Raw genomic sequence first — 25945 nt, 5'->3', positions numbered from 1 at the left:
CGGACGGGCACGCACTCCTTCAGCGCTCACAGCGTCCCAGGTGGGAATCGAACCCAGGACCTTCTAGCTGTGAGGCGACAGCATTTACCACTGCGCCACTCTGCCCCCCATGTTTCAGCTGTTTTTAAGATACAGATGTTTCAGCTGTTTTTGGAAATCAAACAAAATAAATGTGTAGCTTGCAAGAAGGAAATAAGGCAACACACTGGCAGCTGAAAAGGCTAGTATTGACATCATGCCATCATGCTTGGCTATAGTCTTTTCAATCTTGTATGATAATGGATATGTATCGACCATTTCTCAATCCTCCCTCTCTCTTTGTTGTGCATGTTTGTGTCACTAGCTCCATTAATGCTGGATTAAAAACAATAACACTGAAATGTAAAATAAGCAAAACATGTAACTTGAAAGTATGATAATGACATCAAAATCTGTTTCTACATCTGAACTGTCACTCACCTCGAGGGTGACAGTAGCATTTGGTGCCACGCCATGGCCTGGAGTGATTGACAGTATGTGTTGTCCGGTAGGAACTTTATTTTGGCGGTCCAAGGTTATGGAGGCGTGGCCAGGCAAGAGTTCTACCAGAAAAACAAAAAGTTTGACCTCAGTCATGATGAAAGAGCACACCAACACATTTACAGACAACATATTTCTCATACATGTTTTGTTCATTTAATAAATTATAGTAATTGCCCATAATGTGAACATCTTTTGACAGTTTACACATCCAAAAACACTAGCTAACAAAGGCCAGTAAAGTGAGCATACTAACTGTATTTTGGGCATATTTGATTTTGCTTCACTAGCCTAAAAGATACTGCTGATCAGGATTCTGAGCAGCAGCCAGTGGTAAATTACTATTGAGCGGTGCCTTACGTTCCCTCTTGCAGTTCCGCTCCAGAAGTCTTATTCTCAGCTCTTTGGTTTCTGGACCCAGATCCCTACAATACAGGTGAGAAAGCTGGGTTAAGACACTAAATACGTACAGAACAACAAATTGCTGAATACTAAGTTATGTTTTGTTGCAAATGAGAGCTTGCTCTCAAGGGCCACCCCTGTATAAACAAAGTTCAAATGAAATAAAATAAATAAATAAAATGTTAAATCGATCTAATTGTTCTAATCTAAATGATTCCTTAGAAGTAAAATGGATACAAGACTGAAAATTCGGACACTATTTTATTATTATTGGTGATTTCCCAGGAGTAAAGGCAAATCTTCTTGTTCATAGCTGCTGTAAAATAAGCCTATCCTGCATGTAAAAGCTCAAATCAAAACTGTTAAGTCACACTCATCGTTATAGTAGGTGCAGCAGCTCCAGAGAGTGTTGTTTGATGATATTATGGAATATGAAATTTGATTTGTTGGCATAGGTGTTCATGGTCATGAATATTGATTAAACTATCCAAGATCATAGGAGTAAGTGAGTAACACATGCAAAATTTGTTTTAGTGCAGCTTTCTCCTCTACTGTAGGCGTGGCGAGTCTAAACAATCGTGACACATCAAATGCAATTTGCTAGCGCAGATGTGGCCTTACAGAGTGACGTCTTCATTCCATTCCAGCGAGGCGGCAGGGCTGCTGGGCACAGACAGGAAGCGGGTTCTCCTCTCTGTGAAGGGCTGGTCCAGGCTCAGGACGCAGCACAGCTCCCCTGGTCTGGACCATTGACCTGCACACATGCAGTGACACGGTGACGCCACACTGCAATCACACGCAGTGACACGGTGACGCCACACTGCAATCACACGCAGTGACACGGTGACGCCACACTGCAATCACACGCACTGACGCCACACTGCAATCACACGCAGTGACACGGTGACGCCACACTGCAATCACACGCAGTGACGCCACACTGCAATCACACGGAGTGACACGGTGACGCCACACTGCAATCACACGCAGTGACACGGTGACGCCACACTGCAATCACACGCAGTGACACGGTGACGCCACACTGCAATCACACGCAGTGACACGGTGACGCCACACTGCAATCACACGGAGTGACACGGTGACGCCACACTGCAATCACACGCAGTGACACGGTGACGCCACACTGCAATCACACGCAGTGACACGGTGACGCCACACTGCAATCACACGGTGACACCACACTGCAATCAGTGGAACGCCAGCGGATATGATCTGAAGCCGAGGTGGAAAAGCTGACCTTTATTGCAGGTTGCCCTGAGCTGCCGAAGCAGTAGTCGTCGTACAAGGACACTCTGGGACACAGGGTTCAACCCCGCTGACAGATAGTCCATGGGAACCTGGGAGCATGAAGAGGAGAGGACACAGAGCTCAAATGCCAAATCACTTTCCGATAGGCTCTATATATCATCCAGCATCCAGTCACAGCGATGCATTCTTTTTAGAAACTAGTTATGCAATTATCGCTGAAAGTTAGTAGAAAATAACCTTGGGAGGGAGTTGGATTTGCGCAAGATCATGAGATCACGATCACACAACAAATCCATCTTGCCAATTTCCAATCTATTGGTTTGAATCCGAACCACCAGTGGTTCGCACCAATCGCCGTCCTATGAGGCAGCTACAGGCGGGCTTTAGGTGTGATGACAGCGAGAAGCGACCCCATGATAGACAGATGGTTCATCCAATCACCTGCTAGATATTTTTTTTTAAGTGCCTGCCCGCAAACCCATTTCCCAAGTGACTCGTTCCCAAATGGTTATGTGAAAACAAACCATTTGCCAGCGTCAGTGTTGGGGAGATCCGGCCGGGTGCAGAGGGCCCGGACTGCACCATTAAGTAGAAAATCACCGCAGAGCAAAAGGTTTCTCACCGCAGGACTGGATACACAGGTCTTCAGGTTGAGGACCATGGCTGGTTGAGTGCTGAACAGTGTGTCCTCTATCAGTCCCTTAATCATGCCCAGGTCTGCCTCGCCCTCGCCGCCCTGGGAATGACAAGTACTCATTATAAATTAAGAATACCGTAAATTCCGGACTATAAGCCGCACCTTTTTTCCCGTTTTTTGGGCTTTTTTGTCCCCTGCGGCTTATATAACGGTGCGGCTTATCTATGGATTTTTTCAAAAAAAAAAAAAAAAAAAAAAAAGAATCTCTCTTTTTTAGCACTCTTTCTAACTATAAATCCTATATAACTATAATAAGTTTTAATTTCCTCTCTTGCCCTCTTTTCACCACACTGTATGACACTGTATGACACTGTGTGCACTGTAAAAAACAACACAGGTGGTGTTGTGTTATGTTGTTTTGTTGAAATGTTAATAAATGGGAGCTTCCTCAAACAGCCATCTCTTACATATGGTAATTAAACATTAAAACACAATAAAAAAAAAAAAAAAAAAAAAAAAAAAAAAAATACCATTAAAACACCCGCGGCTTATAGTCCGGTGCGGCTTATATAAGAAAAAAACTTTGCAGGTGCGGCTTATACACCGGTGCGGCTTATAGTCCGGAATTTACGGTAAATATAATTTCATCCTACTTTCATGCTATCCAAACTGCTTTTCTTAGCAAACATCTTCCCTCTTCCCTTCCCTGTTGTATCTATTTTTTTGTGTGTGTGTTTGTGGTGTTTTTCTTCCTTTATGTTAACAAATTTAATCAATAACAATTTTTGATTAAAAAAATAGCAAATATCTTCCCTCCAGCAGACAGACAATATGATACGTAAAATAAATAAACATTGTCTTAACTTAATCTGGGGTACAACCAGGGAAGTTACAAAACGTATGCTGTTGTATAAAAGTAAAGAATACGGGGGTTTGGGTGCTGTAGAGCTAGCCTGGGTAAACCCATCCCCCACGTGACCTGCTCTCAGACCTGTTCTCAGTCACTATAGTGACTGGGAACTGAGAGAGCAGGTCACGTGGTGGCTGGGTTTACCTAGGCTACTGTAGAGCAGGGTTTCTCAACTGGTGGGTTGGGACCCAAACGTGGGTTGCAGGGCCGCTTTGAGTGGGTCGCAGACACCCGTGGGGAAAAAATAAAAATCTGATCCTGCACTTATACTTTGGAGGACATACCATGATACAGCGCACGTCCTAGTATGGCAAAGGCATGGCCTGCCGTATTCTGCCTCTGATTGGCTTACCCTGGTATTTTACCCTAACCCTAAAGCCCCATTATGTAGTTTTTCTAAGTTGAGGGAAACTGTGCCCCCAAAGTTAGTTTATTTCACGGTTTTAACAGTGCATGAAGGCATTGTGTATTACTGCACTATTTTTTGTGAAATAAATGTGAGATATAAAAATCCGAAATTTGGGTTGTGACTTAATGACAAAGGAAAAATGTGGGTCCTGAGGCTAGACCAGTTGAGAACGATTGCTGTAGAGCTTGACTCCAGACTGAAAATGGACTTTGTTAAAAATGTCTCAGCTGGAGTCACGTGATGGTGGCGAGCTGAGCGTATTGTCTCGACTGGAGCTCCGTGCCACTCGGTTCTAATTATTTGATTATCCTGAAAATGAACGTGCTTTGGAGGCCACTTTTGGCAACACTTCGGGCTATGTCATTGGAAGACTTTTGGCCACAATCTTTTAACGATGACTAAAGACAAAAAGAAACCCGACAAGAAAGGAGCCCCGGCAGAGCCTAACCAGAGCTCAGAAGATGGCGACCACCAGGCTGAATCTGATATCTCCGACCAGCTTAACCCAGCTCTCGCTAAAGCCTTTGAGTTGATGACTGCTAATATTGTAAAGGTGATCGACGACAAACTTAGCCCCCTGTCCGAGGCTATTCAGAAACATACTGCCGAGCTCCAGACTGCTGGCAGGCGGCTAGACGAAGCAGAGGCAAGAATCCTGGTCGTTGAAACTTCCACCACTGCACAGGAGTCAAGGATTGTCGAGCTCGAAAAGCAGGTCACTGCCTTAACGGAGAATCTGGATATGGCTGAAAACTACAGCAGGCGCCTTAACAGAGTGGTTGGCTTGGCAGAGGGTACAGAGACGGGTCAGCCGGTGGATTTCTTTGAAGCATGGCTGCCCACTGTCTTCAAGATGACTACCAAGGCCGGGCGTATAAAGTTGGAAAGAGCGCACCGCTCGCTTGCGCCGAGACCAGACCCAGGTAAAAGCCCCAGATCGGTGTTGCTGAGGCTTCACACATTCAAAGATAAGCACAGGCTGATGGACGCGGCTCGCCGTGCCAGTCAAGACGGTGCTTTGATGTACAACGGGTCCAGGCTCTCATTCTACAGCGACTTCTCCTCGGCGCTGGTGAAGAAGTGCAAAGCACACAACGTGGTGAAACAACGGCTGCGGGAGAAGGGAATACCTTACGCCATGCTTTTCCCGTTTATTCTACAGGTGACCCACGGAGTCCTCCAAAAAGACATTCTCTACCCCGGAGCAGGCACGCGACTTCATAAACTCCCTGTCTGGATGATAACATGCCGGGGCACGGCTTGAATACAGGTTGTCTTTTCTTTATGTATGATTAGTTTCGCAACAGCCGTGGTTGATCTCTCATCCATGCTAATTGACTCTCTCTAACGTTATGTGTAAAAAATAAAACAAAATCGGTGTGCAACGCACAGTGTGCATTTTGAACGTTTTCTGACCGAGTGGCACGGTTGCTTTATTGTGAGCATTAGTGTTCTAGCTCATATCACTCTCAGGAGGACTCCTTAATTTAGATTAAACGGGACATAACGTGACACGTGCAGGGGGGAGGGGGGTTGGGTTCTATATGTTGTATTGTTTTGTTCTAATCTCAGCCAGGTCTGTTTCATTTTGTTGTTTTTATCTCTTGTTTTGACAACACTACCAGTCGCTTTATTCTACTATATAAATCTGTGCTTGCCTATACAAATCTATTTTCTGTTTGTTTATGCTAGGATCTCAGGCTAGGATTCAGCTAGGGGGTAAGGACGTCACTTTTGCTTTCTGGAATGTTAAAGGGTTAGGCTGTCAAGAGGGAAAAAGTTTTCAGACATCTTCGATCACTGTCAGCGCAAATCATGTTTTTGAGGGATACCTATGTTAAATCAACTCAACAGTGTAGCCTAAAACGCAACTGGATTTCGCATGTTTTTCAATGAACATTTTCATCTCATGCCATGGGTGTGGCCATTCTTTTTAGGAAAAACATTCCATTTCAACTCACCTCTACTGCTGACCCTTTTGGCAGGTATATTTTAGTTTCAGGTACGATCAATTCATTTCCAATAACCCCACTTAATATTTACGGTCCAAATATAGATGATCAAAATTTCTTCCAAAAAGTTTTTGACTTGCTCCCTGACACTAGTATTTCAAATATAATAATTGGCGGCAACCTCAACTGTTACTTAGATCCACATTTCCATAGATTATCCACACGCCCGCCCCCAAATATATCATCAGTGCAGGTCATAAACAATTTGATTAAATCTAGGAATTTAGTAGATATTTGGAGGATTCAACACCCAACCGACAGAGAATATTCATTCTAGATGCATGTCCATAAATCTTATAGCAGAATAGATTACTTTCTAATAGATTCTCAATTAATCTCCCATGTCACCAATACTAAATACCATAACATAGTGATTTCTGATCATGGCCCCTTGACAATGACCTTAAGTCTTTCTCTTCCCAAACAAACGTATTCTTGGTGTTTCAACCCCTCTTTACTTGCTGAAGCGAAATTTATAGAACTAGTGCAATGCCCGTTCCCCCATGCACCACCCCGTAGGCGCTTCCCCCCCCCCCACACACACTGCACTCTGTCAGGTCCTCCTAAGCGCAAGTTTGAAGTCGATCCGACAAACGGTTCTCGAGATACGCGAAGGACAGACATATAGACAGTCCTGGAATAAGTCCAAATTGCATGAAATGCGGCACCGCACTCCATCGGGGTCCGAGCAGCGCACTCCCCAAGTTTGAAGTCACAATCTGACAAATGTTTCTCGAGATAAACTGCTTTTTGTGTTGCCAGTAGGTGGCACTATGTCAAATTGCAAGAAATTCAGCGCCGCACTACTTCGAGTTCCCAGGAGCACACTCCCCAAGTTTGAAGTCAATCAGATGAACGGTTCTCAAGATAAACCACTTTTTGTGTTGCCAGTAGGTGGCGCTGTGCCGAATTGCACAAAATTCTGCACTGCTCTGTCAGGTTCCCAGCAGCACACTTAACAAGTTTGAAATCGATCAGATGAATGGCTATCGAGATAAACCGCTTTTTGTGTTGCCAGTAGGTGGGGCTATGCCAAATTGCATGGAATTCAGCTCCCTGCACTCCGTTGAGTCCCCCTAAGCGCACTCCCCGAGTTTTAAGTTTTAAGTCGATCAGATGAATCAATGAGATAAAGCTCTTTTTGTGTTGCCAGTAGGTGGCGCTATGCCAAATTGCACGGAATTCAGCTCCCTGCACTCCCTTGAGTCCCCCTAAGCGCACTCCCCAAAGTGGAAGTCGATCGGACGAATGGTTCTTGAGATAAACAGCATTTTTTATGTTGCCAGTAGGTGGCGATATGCCGAATTGCACGAAAACAGGGCACTGCACTGCAGAATAGGGCACACTCCCAAAGTTTGAAGTCAATCCGACCAACGGTTCTCGATGGCATGCAGCAGATGATGCCCATCAATAAGCAGTTGTGGAAATAGCCAGGTTTTACTCTGGGAACCCTACTTACACAGGATGGGGGTTCCCGGAAGTGGCGTGGCCCTAGACTCGAGGATATTATTTCCGAATGCGTGACTCATTATAGCCTACATTTATAGCCACATAAAAATCTCTTAGAAATCTCACGTAACTAAGATCACTGAGCTCTACTGATTATTTCCCCTTCACATGAATATTAATGCTGCTTATTCAGCTTACAAATACACCATTCATTTCATGCTGCCCTCTTTGCAAGAAATTTTTAGGCCGGTGCTTGCACTGGCCTATGGGAGCACGTGTGTCCCAATCGCTGCATACACGACTCCTGGCACCCTTTCATCAAGATGGGCTTTTACTTTGAAATTTGTTTTATTTGACGAATGTCCGGTTTCGGACTTCCTGTCTGCCCTGATCTGATCTTGTTCAGCATGACAGAGTCGTTCACGGACGCAGGGGGTCTGCGCCCATGATCCACGCAGAAAAATTGAAATCGAGGCTATCCTGGTTTTCCGGCCAATTGGGCTCGAAATATCGATTGTGTAAAAATATCGAAATTGGTTTACTGTGTACTGTATAAACGGTTCGGTATTGGAAGTTCCCAAAGTTCGGTACCATCACTAACTGGTCGTGCTTTTGAAATTAAGTTGCGGGATTCCTCGTCTTATTAACGTTACACGCGACGCAACAAATAAACAAACACACATTTCCCAGTGTCTCTGCCATCACACTGGACATCAACAGTAGCGGGAGACGTCTCCCCTTCCAGCAAATATACATGAATGTTATGTGTAAGGAACATGAACATCTTACCGAGAGGCAGAGAGCTAAGCTAAGTAGCTAACAGCTAAGCTAAGTAGGCTAACTAGTGTTAGCCGATCTGAAAAGCATGTAAACAGCGGTGAGATTAGTGAGAGTGTCGGTGAAAGGAGGAGAGACCCGCGGGTGCTTGTGCAGAACTAGTGCATGTTGTGTACAGCGGGTAATGATCGAGCCGCTGTTATGAAGATTAAAGCGATATTCACGGAGTTGAGAGCAGACAGACAAAATCGCATTTGCATCCTCTCTCCCTCCTGCGATATTTTCTTTTGGATGATGGCGAAGGCATAACCCGCCCCTCTCTGTCTCTGATTGGCCTAGCATCAAACTTCCATCCAAACAATGATCCAAACACATTCGCTTGGCTATGTCCTGCATTACATCTCTTTCTACAGTCTGTGGTCAGACTCAGACAGACAGCAGTTACGTTTGCTCGCCTGCATGAAACACGCCAGTGTGTTTATGTTTTTAATATAGTCATATATCTATGGTTTATAACGCTGCCGCTACTCTTGGCAGTGCACGTATGTAGCCTATAGACAGAGAATTGATCAAGGGTGATATAAAACGGTTATTTACAGGGAACTAGCAAGCATAACTGCTGTCTGTCTGACGGTCTGACCACAGTGTAGAAAGAGATGTAATGCAGGATAGCCAAGCGAATGTTTCGATCATGTTTGGATGGAAGTTTGACGCTAGGCCAATCAGAGGCAGAGAGGGGCGGGTTATGCCTTCGCATAGCCTTCGCCATCATCCCAAAAAAAGTATCGCCTCCCTCCTGCACATGACGCGTTCAGGAACCGTCGGGAAAGCGTGACATCTGTAATGTGTCACAACAAAATAAATAACCTGGGTTACCCTATGTTATCGTGTGTTACTGACAGACACACTAATAACTTTTCAGTCTGAGCCATTTTACATAGTCTATAGTGTGCTGTGCCAGTGCTGCAGTTTATATTTTTCTATCCTGTTTTCAATGAGACAGGCAAAGGACCTGTCTCAAACATTGACTGATATCACCGGTTGTTGTGAAGCCTGAAGAGTGCAATGTACATGGCTATATCATTTGTAAAGAGTGTAAAGAAAAATATTGTATTAAGAGATACATAGAGATAGCCTACATCAGTGGTTTCCAAACTTTTTGTGCCCATGGCACACCAAATGGCACGACAAAATCTCAAGGCACACCTATATAGCCTAAGTCTATCAGTGCAAAATAGCCTCTATTACTCTTATCACTCTAAATGCTTTTTGATTTACTAATGTCAAATACAATTTGACAAAATATATTACTCTAGGAATTAATTTGAAACTTTGCAAAATTACTACATCAAAGCAGCAACACACCCACTTGTTGTATAGTTTTAGGCTATATTTGCAATTGCAATAATGCAAAATCCCATTGGCACACCATTTGGGAACCACTGGCCTACATTATGGCGTTGTTCTATCACAGAGAGACATTCAGTTAATATGGCATTATTCTTCTAACACAGAAACATTCAGTTAATATGGTGGTCTTCTAACACCAGAGAGACACATTTCAAAAGGTGTCCTTCAATCCCACAGTGACTGTTAAGGGTGTTACTAAACCTTGAATTTGTGAATGTGATCAACCTTGTGGACATTCTGTTTCTTATCCATTAGGTATCGAGTATCGTATCTGTATCGAGTATCGAAGCAGATATTTATGGGTTATCGTATTGTTTAAAAAACTCCATAATATCCTGCATCCCTAAACACAAACAGGGAAAAAAGGTGGAAAATCAGACGACGGCTTATATGTGTTCTGTTGATTGTTAAAATGTGTATGGGTATACATGGGTGATGATCCCATGCAGCGGCCGTATGCCAGGTTTCGACCTGGCCTTGTTAAATTGGAACCTGAGGAGGGATACTGGCCGGCCCCCCTCATTTACTCACATCAAAGTAAACAGAGGGTCTTGAGAGTGAATGGGGGCCATTCACTATCAACGACGCTACGTTTACTTTTCTCACTACTGTCAATGACCCGTCAATGACCCTACTTAAAGCTGGGGCTTAGGGCTTGAAGGAGCAGAACGGAAGACAAATATTCAAATATCGAATGTGTTTCGCGTCCGAATCGCACGGAAACAGGGCACTGCACTCCATCGGGTCGCCATCAGCGCACCCCGAGTTTCAAGTCCGACCAACGGTTCTCGAGATACGCGAAGGACAGAGAGAGAGAGAGACAGATGGTAGTGGTAGTTATTCACAAGCTAAATCAGGAAGATGCGGAGTGCCCCAAGGAAGTTGCCTGGGACCTTTGCTCTACACCATTTTCACTAATGATCTGCCTCTTGTACTGAATAACTCCTCCATCTCCATGTACGCAGATGATTCAACTATATACACATCGGCGTTCACAGAAAATGAATTAAATACTGTCCTTGACGCAGAACTGAAATCAGTAGTTGAATGGATAAAAAATAATAAACTTGTATTAAATACATCAAAAACAAATAGCATTGTATTTGGTTCAAGTCATGCCCTTAGTTCAAACCCGGTCTTGAAACTCTCAATAGACAATGTGACAATCAATCAAGTCCAGGAGACAAAACTCCTTGGAATTATATTAGACAATAAATTAACTTGGTCAAAACACATTGATAAACTTGTACGGTAGTTAAAATGGGTAATGGGATTTTTGTTGTTAAAAGATGTGCAAAATTTCTGTCGCCTGTGATTCTAAAGCAGGTTATTCAAGCTATAATTTTGTCGTATCTTGATTATTGTCCAGTGGTGTGGTCTAATGCTGCAGTGACCAATCTAAGGAGACTGCAGATGGTACAAAATAAAGCAGCTAGGATTGCACTTCGTTGTGATCATAAAACAAATGTGTCAGCCATGCACAGCTCCTTGGATTGGTCATTTGTAAAACATAGACTACTCTATTCACTTCTTATGTTTATGTGGAATATTCTTGATACTAAAGACCCCTTATCTCTGTATGAAAATGTAACTCTAAAGCCGTTTTCCCACATGCGTACCGGAAAATTACCTGTAAGTCAATATCGGACATTTCCCTTCACACTTCTGCTCGCGCATGTGGGAATCTATCAGCGAATTTTCCTGTATGTTGGGGGGGGCGGGGGGAGGGGGGAGCTTATTTGGGGGGTCGGCAAAACTCGAAATAAGTTCGCTTGTCAGTTGTCACACAATAAATCACACTCGTTTGACTTAAGAGCAGCGTCAAGCCGCCAGCGTAATCAACACAGCCGATTTCCCCCTCCCCTCTCTGCTCGAGAGCAGCAGCCACACAGGACAGACACAGCGAGAAAGGCTTGCAAGCTGCTCAACGCTTGTATGTATGTAGAGAAAGCAGACTGGCTTCGTTTGATGTGTCCGGGGTTGCCTTCGGAAATCAGCAAGCTGACATAGGCTACTGCTCTTATTAGGCTATCACATCATTTCGCCAGTTTGCTTTAATGTGCGCGAATGATTAGATTATGCCCGCTGGAACATTAAGCAACGTGTGTAGGCTACTCCTGGCCCATGATTGAAGGACCGCTGTCGCGGAAAATGACTGGAACCGTTTCCACTTGCGTCCCCTTAAGAGCATACCGCTCTTCTGACTAGGTCGAAAGTGGTGAAATGTCGGGGACGACGGGGTCGCGCTTATACCGGCACGGCGCCTTTCTCACATGCAGGCATTACACCACGTTCCGGTCATTTTGCGGTACAAAGCGCATGTGGGAAAAGGGCTTAAGTCATAACAGGCACACATACTCAACTAGACATGCTACTGCAGGAGGTTTTACACTTCCAGTAGTTAGAACAAATGCGATGAAAAGAACTGTCATGTTTAGAGGTATGCAGGAATGGAACACCCTTCCCACATATATTACACAAAAGAAAAGCAAAAAACATTTTAAATTATTGGTAAAACAGCACTTACTACTGTGATAATATATAATATATATGGTGATGGTAATAGTTATATGTATAATTATATATATAAGATATGGTAATGGTATATACACATAATATGTGATGTAGTTTATGTATATTCTACACATCTGTAATGATATGTAAGTATTTCTGATGTATGCAATACCTTGAAAGGTACAGTATGTATGTATGTAATATCCAAAACTGTACCGTTTGTACAGAATGTATTTTTTACACAGAATGTACATTTTGTATGTGATTGAAACTATGCAAATTGTTTGATGTCTTGAAACTATGCAAGTTGTTTGACCCCAGGAAGAATAGCTGCAGCTCTGCTGTAGCTAATGGGGATCTTAAATAAAGACAAAGACAAAAGACAGACGATAGTGCAATTATTAGATAGATACATGCTAGTCCCTCATGTTCAGTTATAACCAATGGTGTTTATATTGAAAAACTAATTCATGCTTTCATTTCTAGCAGGCTAGACTACTGCAACAGTCTTTTCAATGGTCTTCCCAAAAAAGCTATTAAACAACTACAGCTCATTCAGAATGCGGCTGCTAGAGTTCTAACAAGAACCAAGAAAGCTGAACACATTACACCAGTTCTCAAATCCCTGCATTGGCTGCCAGTAAATCTTAGAATAGACTTTAAAATTCTGCTAATAGTTTACAAATCTCTCAACGGGTCAGGCCCACACTACATCTCTGAAATGCTTCTACACTATGAACCATCCAGATCCCTGAGATCTTCAGGCACTGGTCTACTAATTGTCCCGAGGACCAAATCAAAACATGGTGAAGCCGCGTTCTCCCACTATGCCTCTCATAACTGGAACAAACTCCCTGAACACATTAGATCTGCCCCTACTCTGCCTATTTTTAAATCCAAGCTAAAGACCTTTATGTTTACTCTTGCTTTTAACTGCTACTAAACTACTGCCTCTCTCGGCCTGTAATTTAAAAAAAAAAGATTCCTGTACATTTCCAACAAATGGACTGTACATGTAATAATAATACTGAAGAGTGCCTTGTAACTTATTTAAAACAGAAATAATGTTTCATGTTTGTTAATTTGAGTATATATTTTAACTAAAACTGTCGGCTGTGTTTTTTATGTGTGTTTTTTTTATATGTGCATTGCTTTGCTGCTTGTTTTTTCGATTATTTTTTTGTAAAGCACCTTGAATTGCCTTGTGTATGAAAAGTGCTATATAAATAAAATTTGACTTGACTTGACTTGGTGACAAGTCAACCAGGTTTCCATTGCTTCGCTCGGTCCAGCAGGGTTGCCCTCTCTCGCCGGCCCTCTTCGTCGTCGCGCTCGAGCCCCTTGCCTTAAAAATACGTAGTCACCCAAGTTTTGCGGGCCTAGAGGTCGCGGGTATCGAGACACGTATCAGTTTGTATGCTGACGATGTAATATTATACATGCAGAATTCAGAAAAATCGATTCCTCCTCTACTAGAACTAATCACCTCCTTTGGCAAGCTGTCCGGATACACTATTAACTGGACAAAGAGTGACTTTATGCCTCTCTCTGATGTTTTCACTCCCGGTTTCCTGGCAAGTCTCCCATTCAAACTGGCAAAGGACCGCCTTACCTATCTTGGCTTGACCATACCCAGAAATCCTAAGTTAATATTCAAGTTGAATTTTGGTGAATTTGTTTCAAGACTTAAGCAATGTATTGAAAATTGGAAAATTCTCCCTTTGTCTATGGTTGGCCGTATAAACTCAATTAAGATGGTCTCACTTCCCAGGTTCCTTTATCTTTGTCAAAACATTCCAATCTTTCTCACATAGCTTTCTTTAAAGAACTGGACTCAATAATTTTGTCCTACATCTGGAATTATAAGAACCATAGAATTGCGAAATTTCACTTGCAAACACCCAAATCAGAAGGAGGGCTGGCCTTGCCAGTGTTCAGACATTATTACTGGGCTGCTAATGTTAGGGCTCTGATGTTTTGCCGACAAGGGACTCCTGGCAATATAACTCCTGGCTCCCCCCTGTGGCTAAAAATGGAGGCCGGCTCTATTGCAAAATCCTCCCTGCCAGCCATGTTATTTTCTAAACCTGAGGAGCCTGAGACCTTTAAAACATTTAGTTTTGTTATGAGAAACTCTATCAGAATTCTGAAATAGGTTAGGAGTGTTTTGAATATACCAGATGTTTCTGTTTACACACCAATTTGTTTTAATCACTCTTTTTTACCCTCAAGATTAGACGTAATTTGCCGTACCTGGAGTGAGAAGGGCCTGATTTCCATCAGAGACCTGTATATTGATGGCAAATTTGCATCCTTTGATCTCCTGAAGAGGAAATTTGAGTTGCCCCAAACACATCTTTACAGATACATACAAATTAGACATTATGTTTTATGACATGAAGATTCATAACTTCGGGGTTCTCCCAGATGAACATGCTTTTTTTTATGTTTTGTTGAGCCCTCCTCAATCCAAGCACCTCATCTCTAGGTTTGTGTGTCTGTTTGACGGCTGCATCAGGGCCCCCACTGGGAGGATTATAGAGGCGTGGCAGTAGGAACTTGGTGTCGACCTACCTGAATTTGTATGGGACAGGATTCTGTCTATGGTTCAACTCTGCTCAATTAATAGCAGACACCAGCTAATACAATTTAAAGTCGTTCACCATCTCCATTATTCCAAGCACAAGTTACATAAGATTTATCCTTCTGTCTCACCACTATGTGATAGGTGTTGGGTGTCGGAGGGCACACTGTCCCATGCTTTCTGGTTTTGCCCTTCATTGTCTGGATTCTGGGCCAAAAATATTTGACTGGTACTCTAAGTCTAAAGGCCATGGCACACCAATCAAACATTCTCCAACAAACACGAACAGACAATTGTCTGTGAATGTTGGCAGATGTTGGAGATTGTTTGAAAGCATGGCACACCGACCAAACATATTCAGCACAACAGTTGTTCTAATTTCAGCCAAATGGTGGCGGTAATGCAACAATAACTATGCCAACTGCCGTAAAACACCAAAGAAGAAGAAGCTGACCAAATGCGATTAGCGATTATGGTGGACAATATTGCGATTTGCGATTGTGATTGCGATATAATAAACAAGAGGTATCTAGGGATGTGCCGGCATGAGTTTTTTGACGGTATGATTGGACAAAAATGCCACGGTTTCACGTATCACAGACTAAAATACATGAAATATGTTACAATTTAAAATATATTAAAACTAAATAAATAAAACAATTTGAAATAAAATTATCTTTACAAAAAAATAAAACATTTTGAGACATTTGCCTGTCCCAAACATGTAAAAAAGAAACACCAGAAAAATATAAACTGCACTGTGTTACAGGCAGCACATAGAAGATGGCTCAGACTGGCAAAGTTAGTTACATGTCTGTCGAGTAATACAATGCTATACCCAGTTTATTTATTTTGTAGCGACAGATGGCCTTAAACGCCACACTCACGTGACGCTTCTTGAGAGAGTGGTGAGGTAACGTACTTCTTTCTGTAGACTTTGTCGAGGGACCATGAAGGCGTCATGTGACAGGCTAACGCTAGTTGAAGCCTGGAGGTGCTGCTGATGGCAGCCGACAGTGTTTTGCTATCAACCTTGTTAATCTCGCTATATTCTTCATCACAGCGGGTCATTACCCACTGTGCACTTAATCGTGCACTAGTTCTGCATAAGCACCTGCAGCTCTCTCCTTATTTTACTGACGTTCACTAATCACACGACTGTTTACATGCGTTTCTGAACGGCTAGCTAGTTATTAGCATAGCTCGCTGTTAGCGATCATGGATGTTCTCCCTCTGCCTCTCGGTAAGATATAATGACGTAACCGTGCTGTGCATAACATTACTTATTTGCGGGAGTGCATGGGATAAGTCTCCCGCTAGTTAGTGTTGATGCCCAGTGTGATGGCACATGGCAGAGAAACATGTGTTTGCTGCGTCGCGTGTAACGTTAGTTTAGAGGAGGCTCTGACCAGACGACCGCGAACAGTGAACACCGAACAAGCACGGATTGAACATGTTGAATCCGGGCGAACATCACCGAACATCGTCGAACACGAACAGACAAGGACAGACAGCTATGGCACACCAAACGAACATTTGTCTTTGTTCGTGTTTGTTCGTGTTTGTTTGAGAATGTTCGTTTGGTGTGCCATGGGCTTAAGGCCTATAAAATAACCCTTCAACCGGAGGCGGAACTCGCCATCTTCGGCTGCTCCTTCCTATGGCTGTGCAGCAGTCTCTGACACAGGGGATGATCGTCGCCAAGAAACTCATACTGCAGGAGTGGAAGTCCCTCTCTCCACCCTCCTTTCAGCTGTGGTTGGTGGACATGACCTCGGTTGTACGGATAGAGAGACTCAGGTTCCTGAGGACTAAAGGCCTAAACATGGTCGTCCGTCCGCCTCGAATTGGAGCCATCTCGCAGTCTGGCGGCGCCAGCGAGCCCTACATGCTCGGACGCCACTACGCCCTCCCTCCTCCCACCCTCCCTCCTCCTGTGGAAGCTCCGTGTGAAAATGGCGGAGATTGTGTGCCAGGCAGTCTGAATGAAATTTAATGTAACGTTCCCAATTCTATGTATTAAATTCTAAAAAACGACCCTCAACATTTGGGAAGGCTAAGCCACACAACTAGTTCGTTATAATCTAACATCATGCTTTGAAAGGCGACTTTACGAGGATGAGCCAAGGCAACGGCCAGTCACAACTCTCCTTCAGCTGACGTCACGCACGTATCGTCGGCGCTGAGTCACATTTTCGAGCAGCCCCCGTCAGCTGACGGCGCCCCCTCTCCGTAGGACGGCGCTCCACCCGCCGTCATACGGGGAGGGCGGGGCGTGGCTCTGACGGACGACCATGTTTAGGCCTTAACTCACCTGGGAGATTTTTGGCTGTTTGGGGCCCATGTCTGGCCTACCTTGACGAGGCTAGGAGTGACGGGTGACTTGCCCGGCTGGCTCCCAGTGGACCCTTTGTGTGGGATACTATGTAAAACATCTCTGGCAAGCACATAAGCACTTTAAGTGGCTGATAACACGTGATTATGTAGTGTATATGTTTTCCTTTTTCCTGGCTGAGACTGTTCAATTTTGTTTGTTTTGCATTGAAGCATTGAGCATTGAAAAAAAAATATTGAAAAAAAATAATTTCTCACCTGCTCTCTGGGTTGGTGACCTCTCCTTGTATAGGAAACGGCGAGGTAGAGCCAGATAAATTAATTTATAGTGACTTTTTCACTGAATACCAGCATTTAGACTGGAACGGCCTACCAAGCAATTTTTTTTTTAATAAAATGAATGATGTGCTTTATGGTGCCCTAATTATGTATACAAACGTAACTACATAACAATAGCACAGAGGTGATATATTTTTTTTTAAATAAGAACATTCTCATCAGGTAACTACGCACAGTGTCACAAATTAGTCTCCTGGTGACTACATGAGGTGGTCATATGATATTAGAGGTAACAGTAGCAGACACCTGTCTCTGCAGCCGGCGTGGCGACACGTTCAGACTGAATGACGGCTGCTTGGACAGCGTCCAGGACACCAGCAGTCCCTCGTCCTCCACCTCCTCCAGACACACCACCAGCTGTTGGAGGCAGACAGGCAGCAGCAAAGCACATTAGACACAGAGATGGAAAGTTGGTCAAAACACATGTGCAGCAAGGAGAAGGATAAGTTCGCCCAAAAAAGTAAATTTTGTAATTATCTACTCGCAGTCTCACACCCATGCCGATGGAAGGGTGGGTGAAATTTTTTAGTCAGGGATGCAAAGTCATGGAGAGATAAACAGGTGACAGATACCAGGGCAGACACAAAACCACTCAGAAACCTTCCTATTTTGGGATGAAAAAGGTGACTGTCACCCAGTTTGCATCCCTGTTTAGTCCACAAAACATTTCACAGCAAAACACCGTGTCAGAATTGTCCTAAACAATTGACGTGAATGGTGAGCAACTTTCAAATGTAAACTAGAACGACCGCACCGCGGATTTATGCCTCCGCCATTAGTTCATTCTTGAGTCCAAATCGCCATTTGAGGCAAATTGGAAGAAATTCCGTCAAGGCACTGCTGAGATGTTGCGTTACAGAGCTTGGAAATCTAATCAGTTCATCCTTGAGTCCAAGTCGATGTTTGAGGAAAATTGGATGAAACTCTGCCAAGGCATTCCTGAGATATCGCGTTAACAAGCTTGGAAATGGCGTTCGAGAGGTCACAGTGACCTTGCCCTTTGACCACCAAAATCTAATCAGTTCATGATTGAGTCCAAGTCGATATTTGAGGCAAATTTGATTAAATTCCGTCAAGGCATTCCTGAGATATCATGTTAACAAGCTTGAAAATGGCGTTCGAGAGGTCATAGTGACCTTGACCTTTGACCACCAAAATCTAATCAGTTCATCCTTGAGGCCAAGTCGATGTTTGAGGCAAATTTGATGAAATTCCGCCAAGGCATTCCTGAGATATCGCGTTAACAAGCTTGAAAATGGCGTTCAAGAGGTCACAGTGACCTTGACCTTTGACCACCAAAATCTAATCAGATCATCCTTGAGTCTAAGTGGATGTTTAAAGCAAATTTGATGAAATTCCGTCAAGGCGTTCCTCAGATATCGCGTTAACGAACATTGGACGGACGGACATACGTACGTACGGACGGACAACCCGGATCATAATGCCTCCGGCCTGGCGATCGCCGGCAGAGGCATAAAAAGAAAGGAAAAAAAGGCCTCCATACTGCTCAGCTGGCCATGTAGCCATGTGCTGCACGATGGTAGGCGGCAGATATTGTAGCCATGTGCTGCACGATCGTAGGCGGCGGATATTGTAGCCATGTGCTGCACGATGGTAGGGGGCGGATATTGTAGCCATGTGCTGCACGATGGTAGGCGGCAGATATTGTAGCCATGTGCTGCGCGATGGTAGGCGGCGGATATTGTAGCCATGTGCTGCATGATGGTAGGCGGCGGATACTGTAGCCATGTGCTGCACGATGGTAGGCGGCGGATATTGTAGCCATGTGCTGCATGATGGTAGGTGGCAGATACTGTAGCGATGTGCTGCATGATGGTAGGCAGCGGATACTGTAGCCTGCTACAGTCATGATTTCAGCTAAAACAGGATGTAAATGACGTATTTTCAAATAAACTTGGAATGAGGCAGTGTAGGAAACTAGCCAGGGGCAAGGGCAAAAATGCCCAAAAAATCTCAGAATGCCCCTAAAAACCATGATCCAGGGGCACAAGTTGACCCCAAGATTTGGATCATTTTATTTTCATTCAGTTAATAACATTTCCATTTCCATCTCTGACACACGCTCAGCAACTGCATGCGGGTTGCCAGAAGAAGACGAAGAACACACACACAAACAGCACTGTTGTTCACACTACACTTTAGCAACTTCAGGGTTGCCACTGTTTTGTGTAATGATACTTTTCAAGGACTTTTCAAGCAATAAAGCTGGGGAAAAAGAAGGGGATTTTTACAAAATGTATCCACAGCCACATATTTGAGCTAAGAACGGCTACGAGAGAGCACAAGAGCCAATAGAGAGCCGCAGGGATGACGTATTTTTGTAGTCAGAACGCGGAAGTCCCGGACTTCCTAGTTCTTCACTGTTTCTGTCTATGGGATTTTTGAATGTGTTTTTGCCGCGATGCTTCAAATACGGTCTCTGGGCAACGCAAGATTAATCAAACGCGAACCAGAGTTCAGTCGGATAATCTTCACACATGAGGACCACTTTGCGATTGTCTTTAGTTATCTTCCTACTTCTTATCTCTGTATATTGATGTGACCGCTACGCTGCATACAGACACTAAGACAAATTCCTCGTATGTAACTTGCATACTGTGGCAATAAAAGTGATTCTGATTCTGAAAGGGACTTTTTGTGGATTGCGGCTCTTGCAATGATTTTCTTTGGTCAATGTGGCTCCTGAGTAGGGCAAGGTTGCATACCACAGATTACCGCATTGTTTCCTCTCAATATGAAACTTTTGGCTGATACTGATATACATTATTATTATTTTACTCATCGTACCGATCCCAATATATTAAAAAAAATGACTAACATCGGCCGATACCGATATGATTGACGATATATTGTGCATCCATAGTTCTATTTACAACATTTAAAAATGTGACATGTAGCAGATTATGGTTTGATCTACATGAAATTGGCATCAATGTTCCTTCATGTGATGTAATGGCAGAACCATTTCATGCACTTTACATGTACATTTACATGTTTGAATAACAATGCAAATGAAGCGCCGCTGACATTCTCGCTGGTTTGGACGCATGCCATCAAATGTGCAAATTGCAAAATCCAGATGGTGTGTTATTGTACCTGTATCACCATAGGCTCTATAGTAACCTGATGGTGTGTTGTTGTACCTGTATCACCATAGGCTCTATAGTAACCTGATGGTGTGTTGTTGTACCTGTATCACCATAGGCTTTATAGTGACCTGATGGTGTATTATTGTACCTGTATCACCATATGCTCTATAGTGACCTGATGGTGTGTTGTTGTACCTGTATCACCATAGGCTCTATAGTGACCTGATGGTGTATTATTGTACCTGTATCACCATAGGCTCTATAGTGACCTGATGGTGTGTTGTTGTACCTGTATTACCATAGGCTCTATAGTGACCTGATGGTGTATTATTGTACCTGTATCACCACAGGCTCTATAATGACCTGATGGTGTGTTGTTGTACCTGTATCACCATAGGCTCTATAGTGACCTGATGGTGTGTTGTTGTACCTGTATCACCACAGGCTCTATAATGACCTGATGGTGTGTTGTTGTACCTGTATCACCATAGGCTCTATAGTGACCTGATGGTGTGTTATTGTACCTGTATCACCACAGGCTCTATAGTGACCTGATGGTGTGTTGTTGTACCTGTATCACCACAGGCTCTATAGTGACCTGATGGTGTGTTGTTGTACCTGTATCACCACAGGCTCTATAGTGACCTGATGGTGTGTTATTGTACCTGTACCATAGGCTCTATAATGACCTGATGGTGTGTTATTGTACCTGTACCATAGGCTCTATAATGACCTGATGGTGTGTTATTGTACCTGTATCACCATAGGCTCTATAGTGACCTGATGGTGTATTATTGTACCTGTATCACCATAGGCTCTATAATGACCTGATGGTGTGTTGTTGTACCTGTACCACCATAGGCTCTATAGTGACCTCATGGTGTGTTATTGTACCTGTATCACCATAGGCTCTATAGTGGCCTGGTAGGTGTGTTATTGTACCTGTACCACCATAGGCTCTATATTGACCTGGTAGGTGTGTTATTGTACCTGTATCACCATAGGCTCTATAGTGGCCTGGTAGGTGTGTTATTGTACCTGTACCATAGGCTCTATAGTGATCTGGTAGGTGTGTTATTGTACCTGTACCATAGGCTCTATAGTGACCTGATGGTGTGTTATTGTACCTGTATTACCAATTTAGGGATGCCACGATACCAAAATTATGAGTTCGATACAGATACCTGCCTAAGTATCTCGATACCGATACTGAAACGATACCACGGCAAAAACTTAAAACATCAGGAAAAATTGTGGAATGTAATAATAATCATAACATATTAAATTTTTCAGTTTGATATCATTGTCATTTTTAAATCTAATTGACTAAATTTTAAATTTGACTAAATAGAAAAGGAGAAATGTGCTCAGTAGAGTGCAGAACTCTGCCAAGGTGTATTGATTCATTTCATTTTGTGTTCGGTCTACTTTAGTGCACATCAACTGTAGTGTGCTCAGTGCTGTATGTGGGCTAATCATCCTGGGCTTGAGCTTCATCAACATTAAGTGCCAGATTTAGAGTTACCGTAAATTCCGGACTATAAGCCGCGGCTTTTTTCCCGTTTTTTGGCCCCTGCGGCTTATATAACGGTGCGTCTTATCTATGGATTTTTTCAGAAAAAAAAAAAAAATACAAATAAAATCTCTCTTTTTTAGCACTCTTTCTAACTATAAATCCACTTCTGTTTTAATTTCCTCTCTTGCCCTCTTTTCACCACACCGCGGACACTGTGTGCACTGTAAAAATAAACAACGGTGGTGTTGTGTTATGTTGTTTTGTTGAAATGTTACGGTAATACGGTAAATGGGAGCTTCCTCAAACAGCCATCTCTTTCCCGACAATCCCCTCTGTGCGTGACCACTTACATATGGTAATTACGGTAAGCAAACGGCCACTCGGCCATCAACTCCCTCCCCCGACTACCAGGAGAAAATCACAAACTTCGGCGAATTCACACAAAGGAAGATCAAGGAATATTCCATCGAACCGGAGCAGATCATAAATATGGATGAAGTGCCTTTGACGTTCGACCTGCCACTCACTCGGACTGTTAACAAGAAGCGCCCTGGAGGATTCTTTCACCAAAAAAAAGCTTTGCTCGTTCTCGACAGCATGAGAACGAGCAGTAGAAGCAACACTCTCACTTACCATGGGGAAGGTACGCAGAAATTCACACGACGCAGCTTTCAAGTTGAAAGCAGTCAATCTCGCATTAAAAGAGGGAAACAGAGCAGCCGCGCGTAACCTGGGCATCGATGAGTCAATGGTGAGGCGTTGGACGGTGCAGCAGGAGGAACTGTCTCAGCACGGAATATTATAGGAGTGTGAAAACATCCACAATCACCAACGGGTTCCAAAACGCTGGACTGCTGCGGGATGAAGAGGATGACGCCGCCACAGCTGGCGCTGAGGGCCGTCAGAGGCTTCAGAGGCTGTTCGATGCCGACAGTGATGAAGAGGAGTTCGTTGGTTTTGAGTGACAATGAAGGAGAGAGGAGAGTGGTTGACGAAGCCACCCTGAACCTGTTCGTTTCCGACACTGAAGATGAGGACTTTGGTGGTTTCAGTACGCAGGAAGAAGAGGAAGACGAGGATTAGTGACTTGACTTCTCTGGTTACAGGTTTGCTGCACATATAGCCTATTGTTGTGTGATTTTGTCTGGGGATTAGTGACCTGACTTTTGTTTTGTTTTGTTGAAATGTTAATAAATGGGAGCTTCCCCAAACAGCCATCGCTTTCCCGACATTCCTCTCTGTGCACGAACCCTTTCATATGGTAATTAAACATCAAAACACCCGCGGCTTATAGACCGGTGCGGCTTATAGAAGAAAAAAATAGTCAATTTTGGTCCCGCGGCTTATAGACCGGTGCGTCTTATAGTCCGGAATTTACGGTAATGTCATTGATGTTTATTATTTGCATGCACAATAAATAGGCTATTGAAATATAGGCTATATGGCAGTGGTTTATTGTGTGGTGTAACACATGTAGGTGTGTTTTTGACAATGAATTACTGTAACATTAACGGTTGGATTATTGTAAATATTAGTATGGGGGACATCAGATTGCTGCATGCCATGTAAGGGCTTTAATGACACTCTATGGCCTTGATTTAATTATTTAGTACATATTTGAGTCAGGTCCATGGTGGTATTGGGGCTTTTGCATTGAGTTATCTCTTTGATAGTTACGTTATATCCACCGTCGTGACTGTTCATTCTGTCTGTGCTCGTAACCTACTAGGCAGCGCATACCCATTGCCTTAATTGCCTCGTCAAAACTCTGATGGTGAAACAAGTTCGCTTGTCACACAATAAATCACACTCGTTTGACTTGAGAGGGCATGTATGTATCCTTCCATTCGTTAACCAGTCTTTGAACTGAAACAAGTCAGGATGCCTGTCGGAGAGAAATAGCCTGTTCGATGTTGAATCCGTTCACCTGCGTCGCGTTGAAGCACTTTTTACAGACTGGCTTTGATGTGTGTGTCCACGGGCTTGCCTTCGCTGTCGGCAATGTAAGGAAAATACTTCCATATTTCGCTTCGTGCATCTGCTTTCTCTACAAGACGGCTTGCAAGACTGCTTGTACACTCCGCTGCTGAGGAGTGAAATTTGAGCTGTGTGACCAGAGAGAGAGGGGAGGGGCGAACTCTGCAGGCTGAGGCTCACACACAGACAGTCAGAGAGCAGATGGGGAGCTGCAGTCTCCTCCGCTACATACACCACGGTCACACACTGACGCAACCATGACATTTCTTTAAGTATCGGTACTAAATTAACATGGTATAGTACCGTTTTTAATAGAAGGATATCGCGGTTCTATTCTGGTACCGGTATACCGTGCATCCCTAATTACCATAGGCTCTATAGTGATCTGGTAGGTGTGTTATTGTACCTGTACCAATAGTGACCTGATGGTGTGTTGTTGTACCTGTATCACCATAGGTTCTATAGTGGCCTGGTAGGTGTCCATGGAAACGGCAGCTGGCGACTGCTGGGTGACTGTCACTGGAAATGTCACCGTGTCCACCCAACATTCACAGTGTAAAACCTGGAAAATGAGAAAAGGTTGTCGAAGAATGAAGCCAAATTTACCCATTACTAAAAGGGGTAAAAAAATGCACCATGGGGAGTGCACCATTGCACGCACACACACGCGCACGGTATCAAGCCTTGATCATTTCATCGCCATCATATCACAGTCAGAAATTATTATCTTTTATATTCATTGCTAGTATAGCACTAGTCTTTTGCTTGACCTGATACCATTTGTTTTTTTGCACAATTATCTCTTGGACTGCACATTTTTTAGCATGAAAAAGAGTACAGAGAGCAACAAAGACCTTCACCAAGATAAAAGTAGAGTCTGCAATGGTCAACACTGTTGAAATCATCATAGTTTGGACATGATCACTGCTGTAGCAAGTTTATTGCTGGGTGTTGAAGATGCTTGCTTTATAAGTTTAATATGTTTTTATTTACAGGTATGATAAAGTGGGCAAAAATGAAGAAGGGGCCATGCTTGAGGGTTTACAACAGATATTGTCCTGGCTTTCTTTTCAATTTAAGCCGTCAGACGCCATAGACTTCCAACTCGCACAGTACTGGCTGTCTTCTTACCGTGAGTTGGTACTTGCTTGCAGCTCTCTCGAGCTCGAGCTCGTGCAGATGAAGAGGTGAATGTTTGTTTGATGTATAGAGCATGTGTACAGCGCCCTCGTTAATTTCAAATCAAAATAACATAACGTAGGTTCAAAGGCTCAATATGGATTCAATTATCAAAAGAAATGTAACGATAATCAACTTAAAGAGTGTGCAGTGCGCGGTGCGGTTGGAAACTGTTTCTCTCTGGCGTCTGTTTGCTGTGTCGCACACCTGGTTCAATTAACGTCTCTCGTCTCACCGCTGTTGCACGTATAACATGTCATCAGCTGGTGACTCACTTTCAGCCATTCAATTACAGCCAAAAATACAAATAAAATAAAGTGGCTCCAACAGATATTTATATCTATCCATTTAGTGCCTTTACTTACCATACAATGTGCTGATTGGTCAGTGCAGGTCACACTATGTATTGCAGAAGAAGCAGTTAGCTGGAGACTGCTGTCAAAAGTGATCTGGATGGAGCTCTGAGGGACACAGAAGAGAACAAATGCCCAACATAAACTGAAAGGGGAGAGACATTTGGGAATGACATAAAATATGTTGAACTGCACTGTGGTGATATGATATTAGTAGAACTGGCCAAGCAGTTTGTCATATTCCT

At 43.5% G+C, this 25945-nt stretch overlaps 1 protein-coding gene across 1 annotated transcript in view; it reads right to left on the bottom strand.

Moving 5' to 3' along the window:
* The window catches only part of c2cd2l (c2cd2 like), a gene marked incomplete at both ends in the record, with an annotated part of 78940 nt that overhangs the window by 7531 nt on the left and 45464 nt on the right, over positions 1 to 25945 (bottom strand). The window contains 8 exons of the mRNA XM_083642205.1: positions 460 to 581; positions 880 to 944; positions 1543 to 1675; positions 2180 to 2279; positions 2813 to 2926; positions 17812 to 17922; positions 24611 to 24730; positions 25713 to 25808. Coding sequence (XP_083498331.1) covers positions 460 to 581; positions 880 to 944; positions 1543 to 1675; positions 2180 to 2279; positions 2813 to 2926; positions 17812 to 17922; positions 24611 to 24730; positions 25713 to 25808 — 861 coding nt within the window. The remainder of the gene's footprint in view (positions 1 to 459; positions 582 to 879; positions 945 to 1542; positions 1676 to 2179; positions 2280 to 2812; positions 2927 to 17811; positions 17923 to 24610; positions 24731 to 25712; positions 25809 to 25945) is intronic.

The sequence above is a fragment of the Poromitra crassiceps genome (assembly GCF_964638095.1).
Source record: "Poromitra crassiceps genome assembly, chromosome: 1".
In the NCBI taxonomy this organism is placed as follows: domain Eukaryota; kingdom Metazoa; phylum Chordata; class Actinopteri; order Beryciformes; family Melamphaidae; genus Poromitra; species Poromitra crassiceps.
Note: the sequence above shows the minus strand (reverse complement) of the source record. Positions and strands in the feature narration are given on the sequence as shown.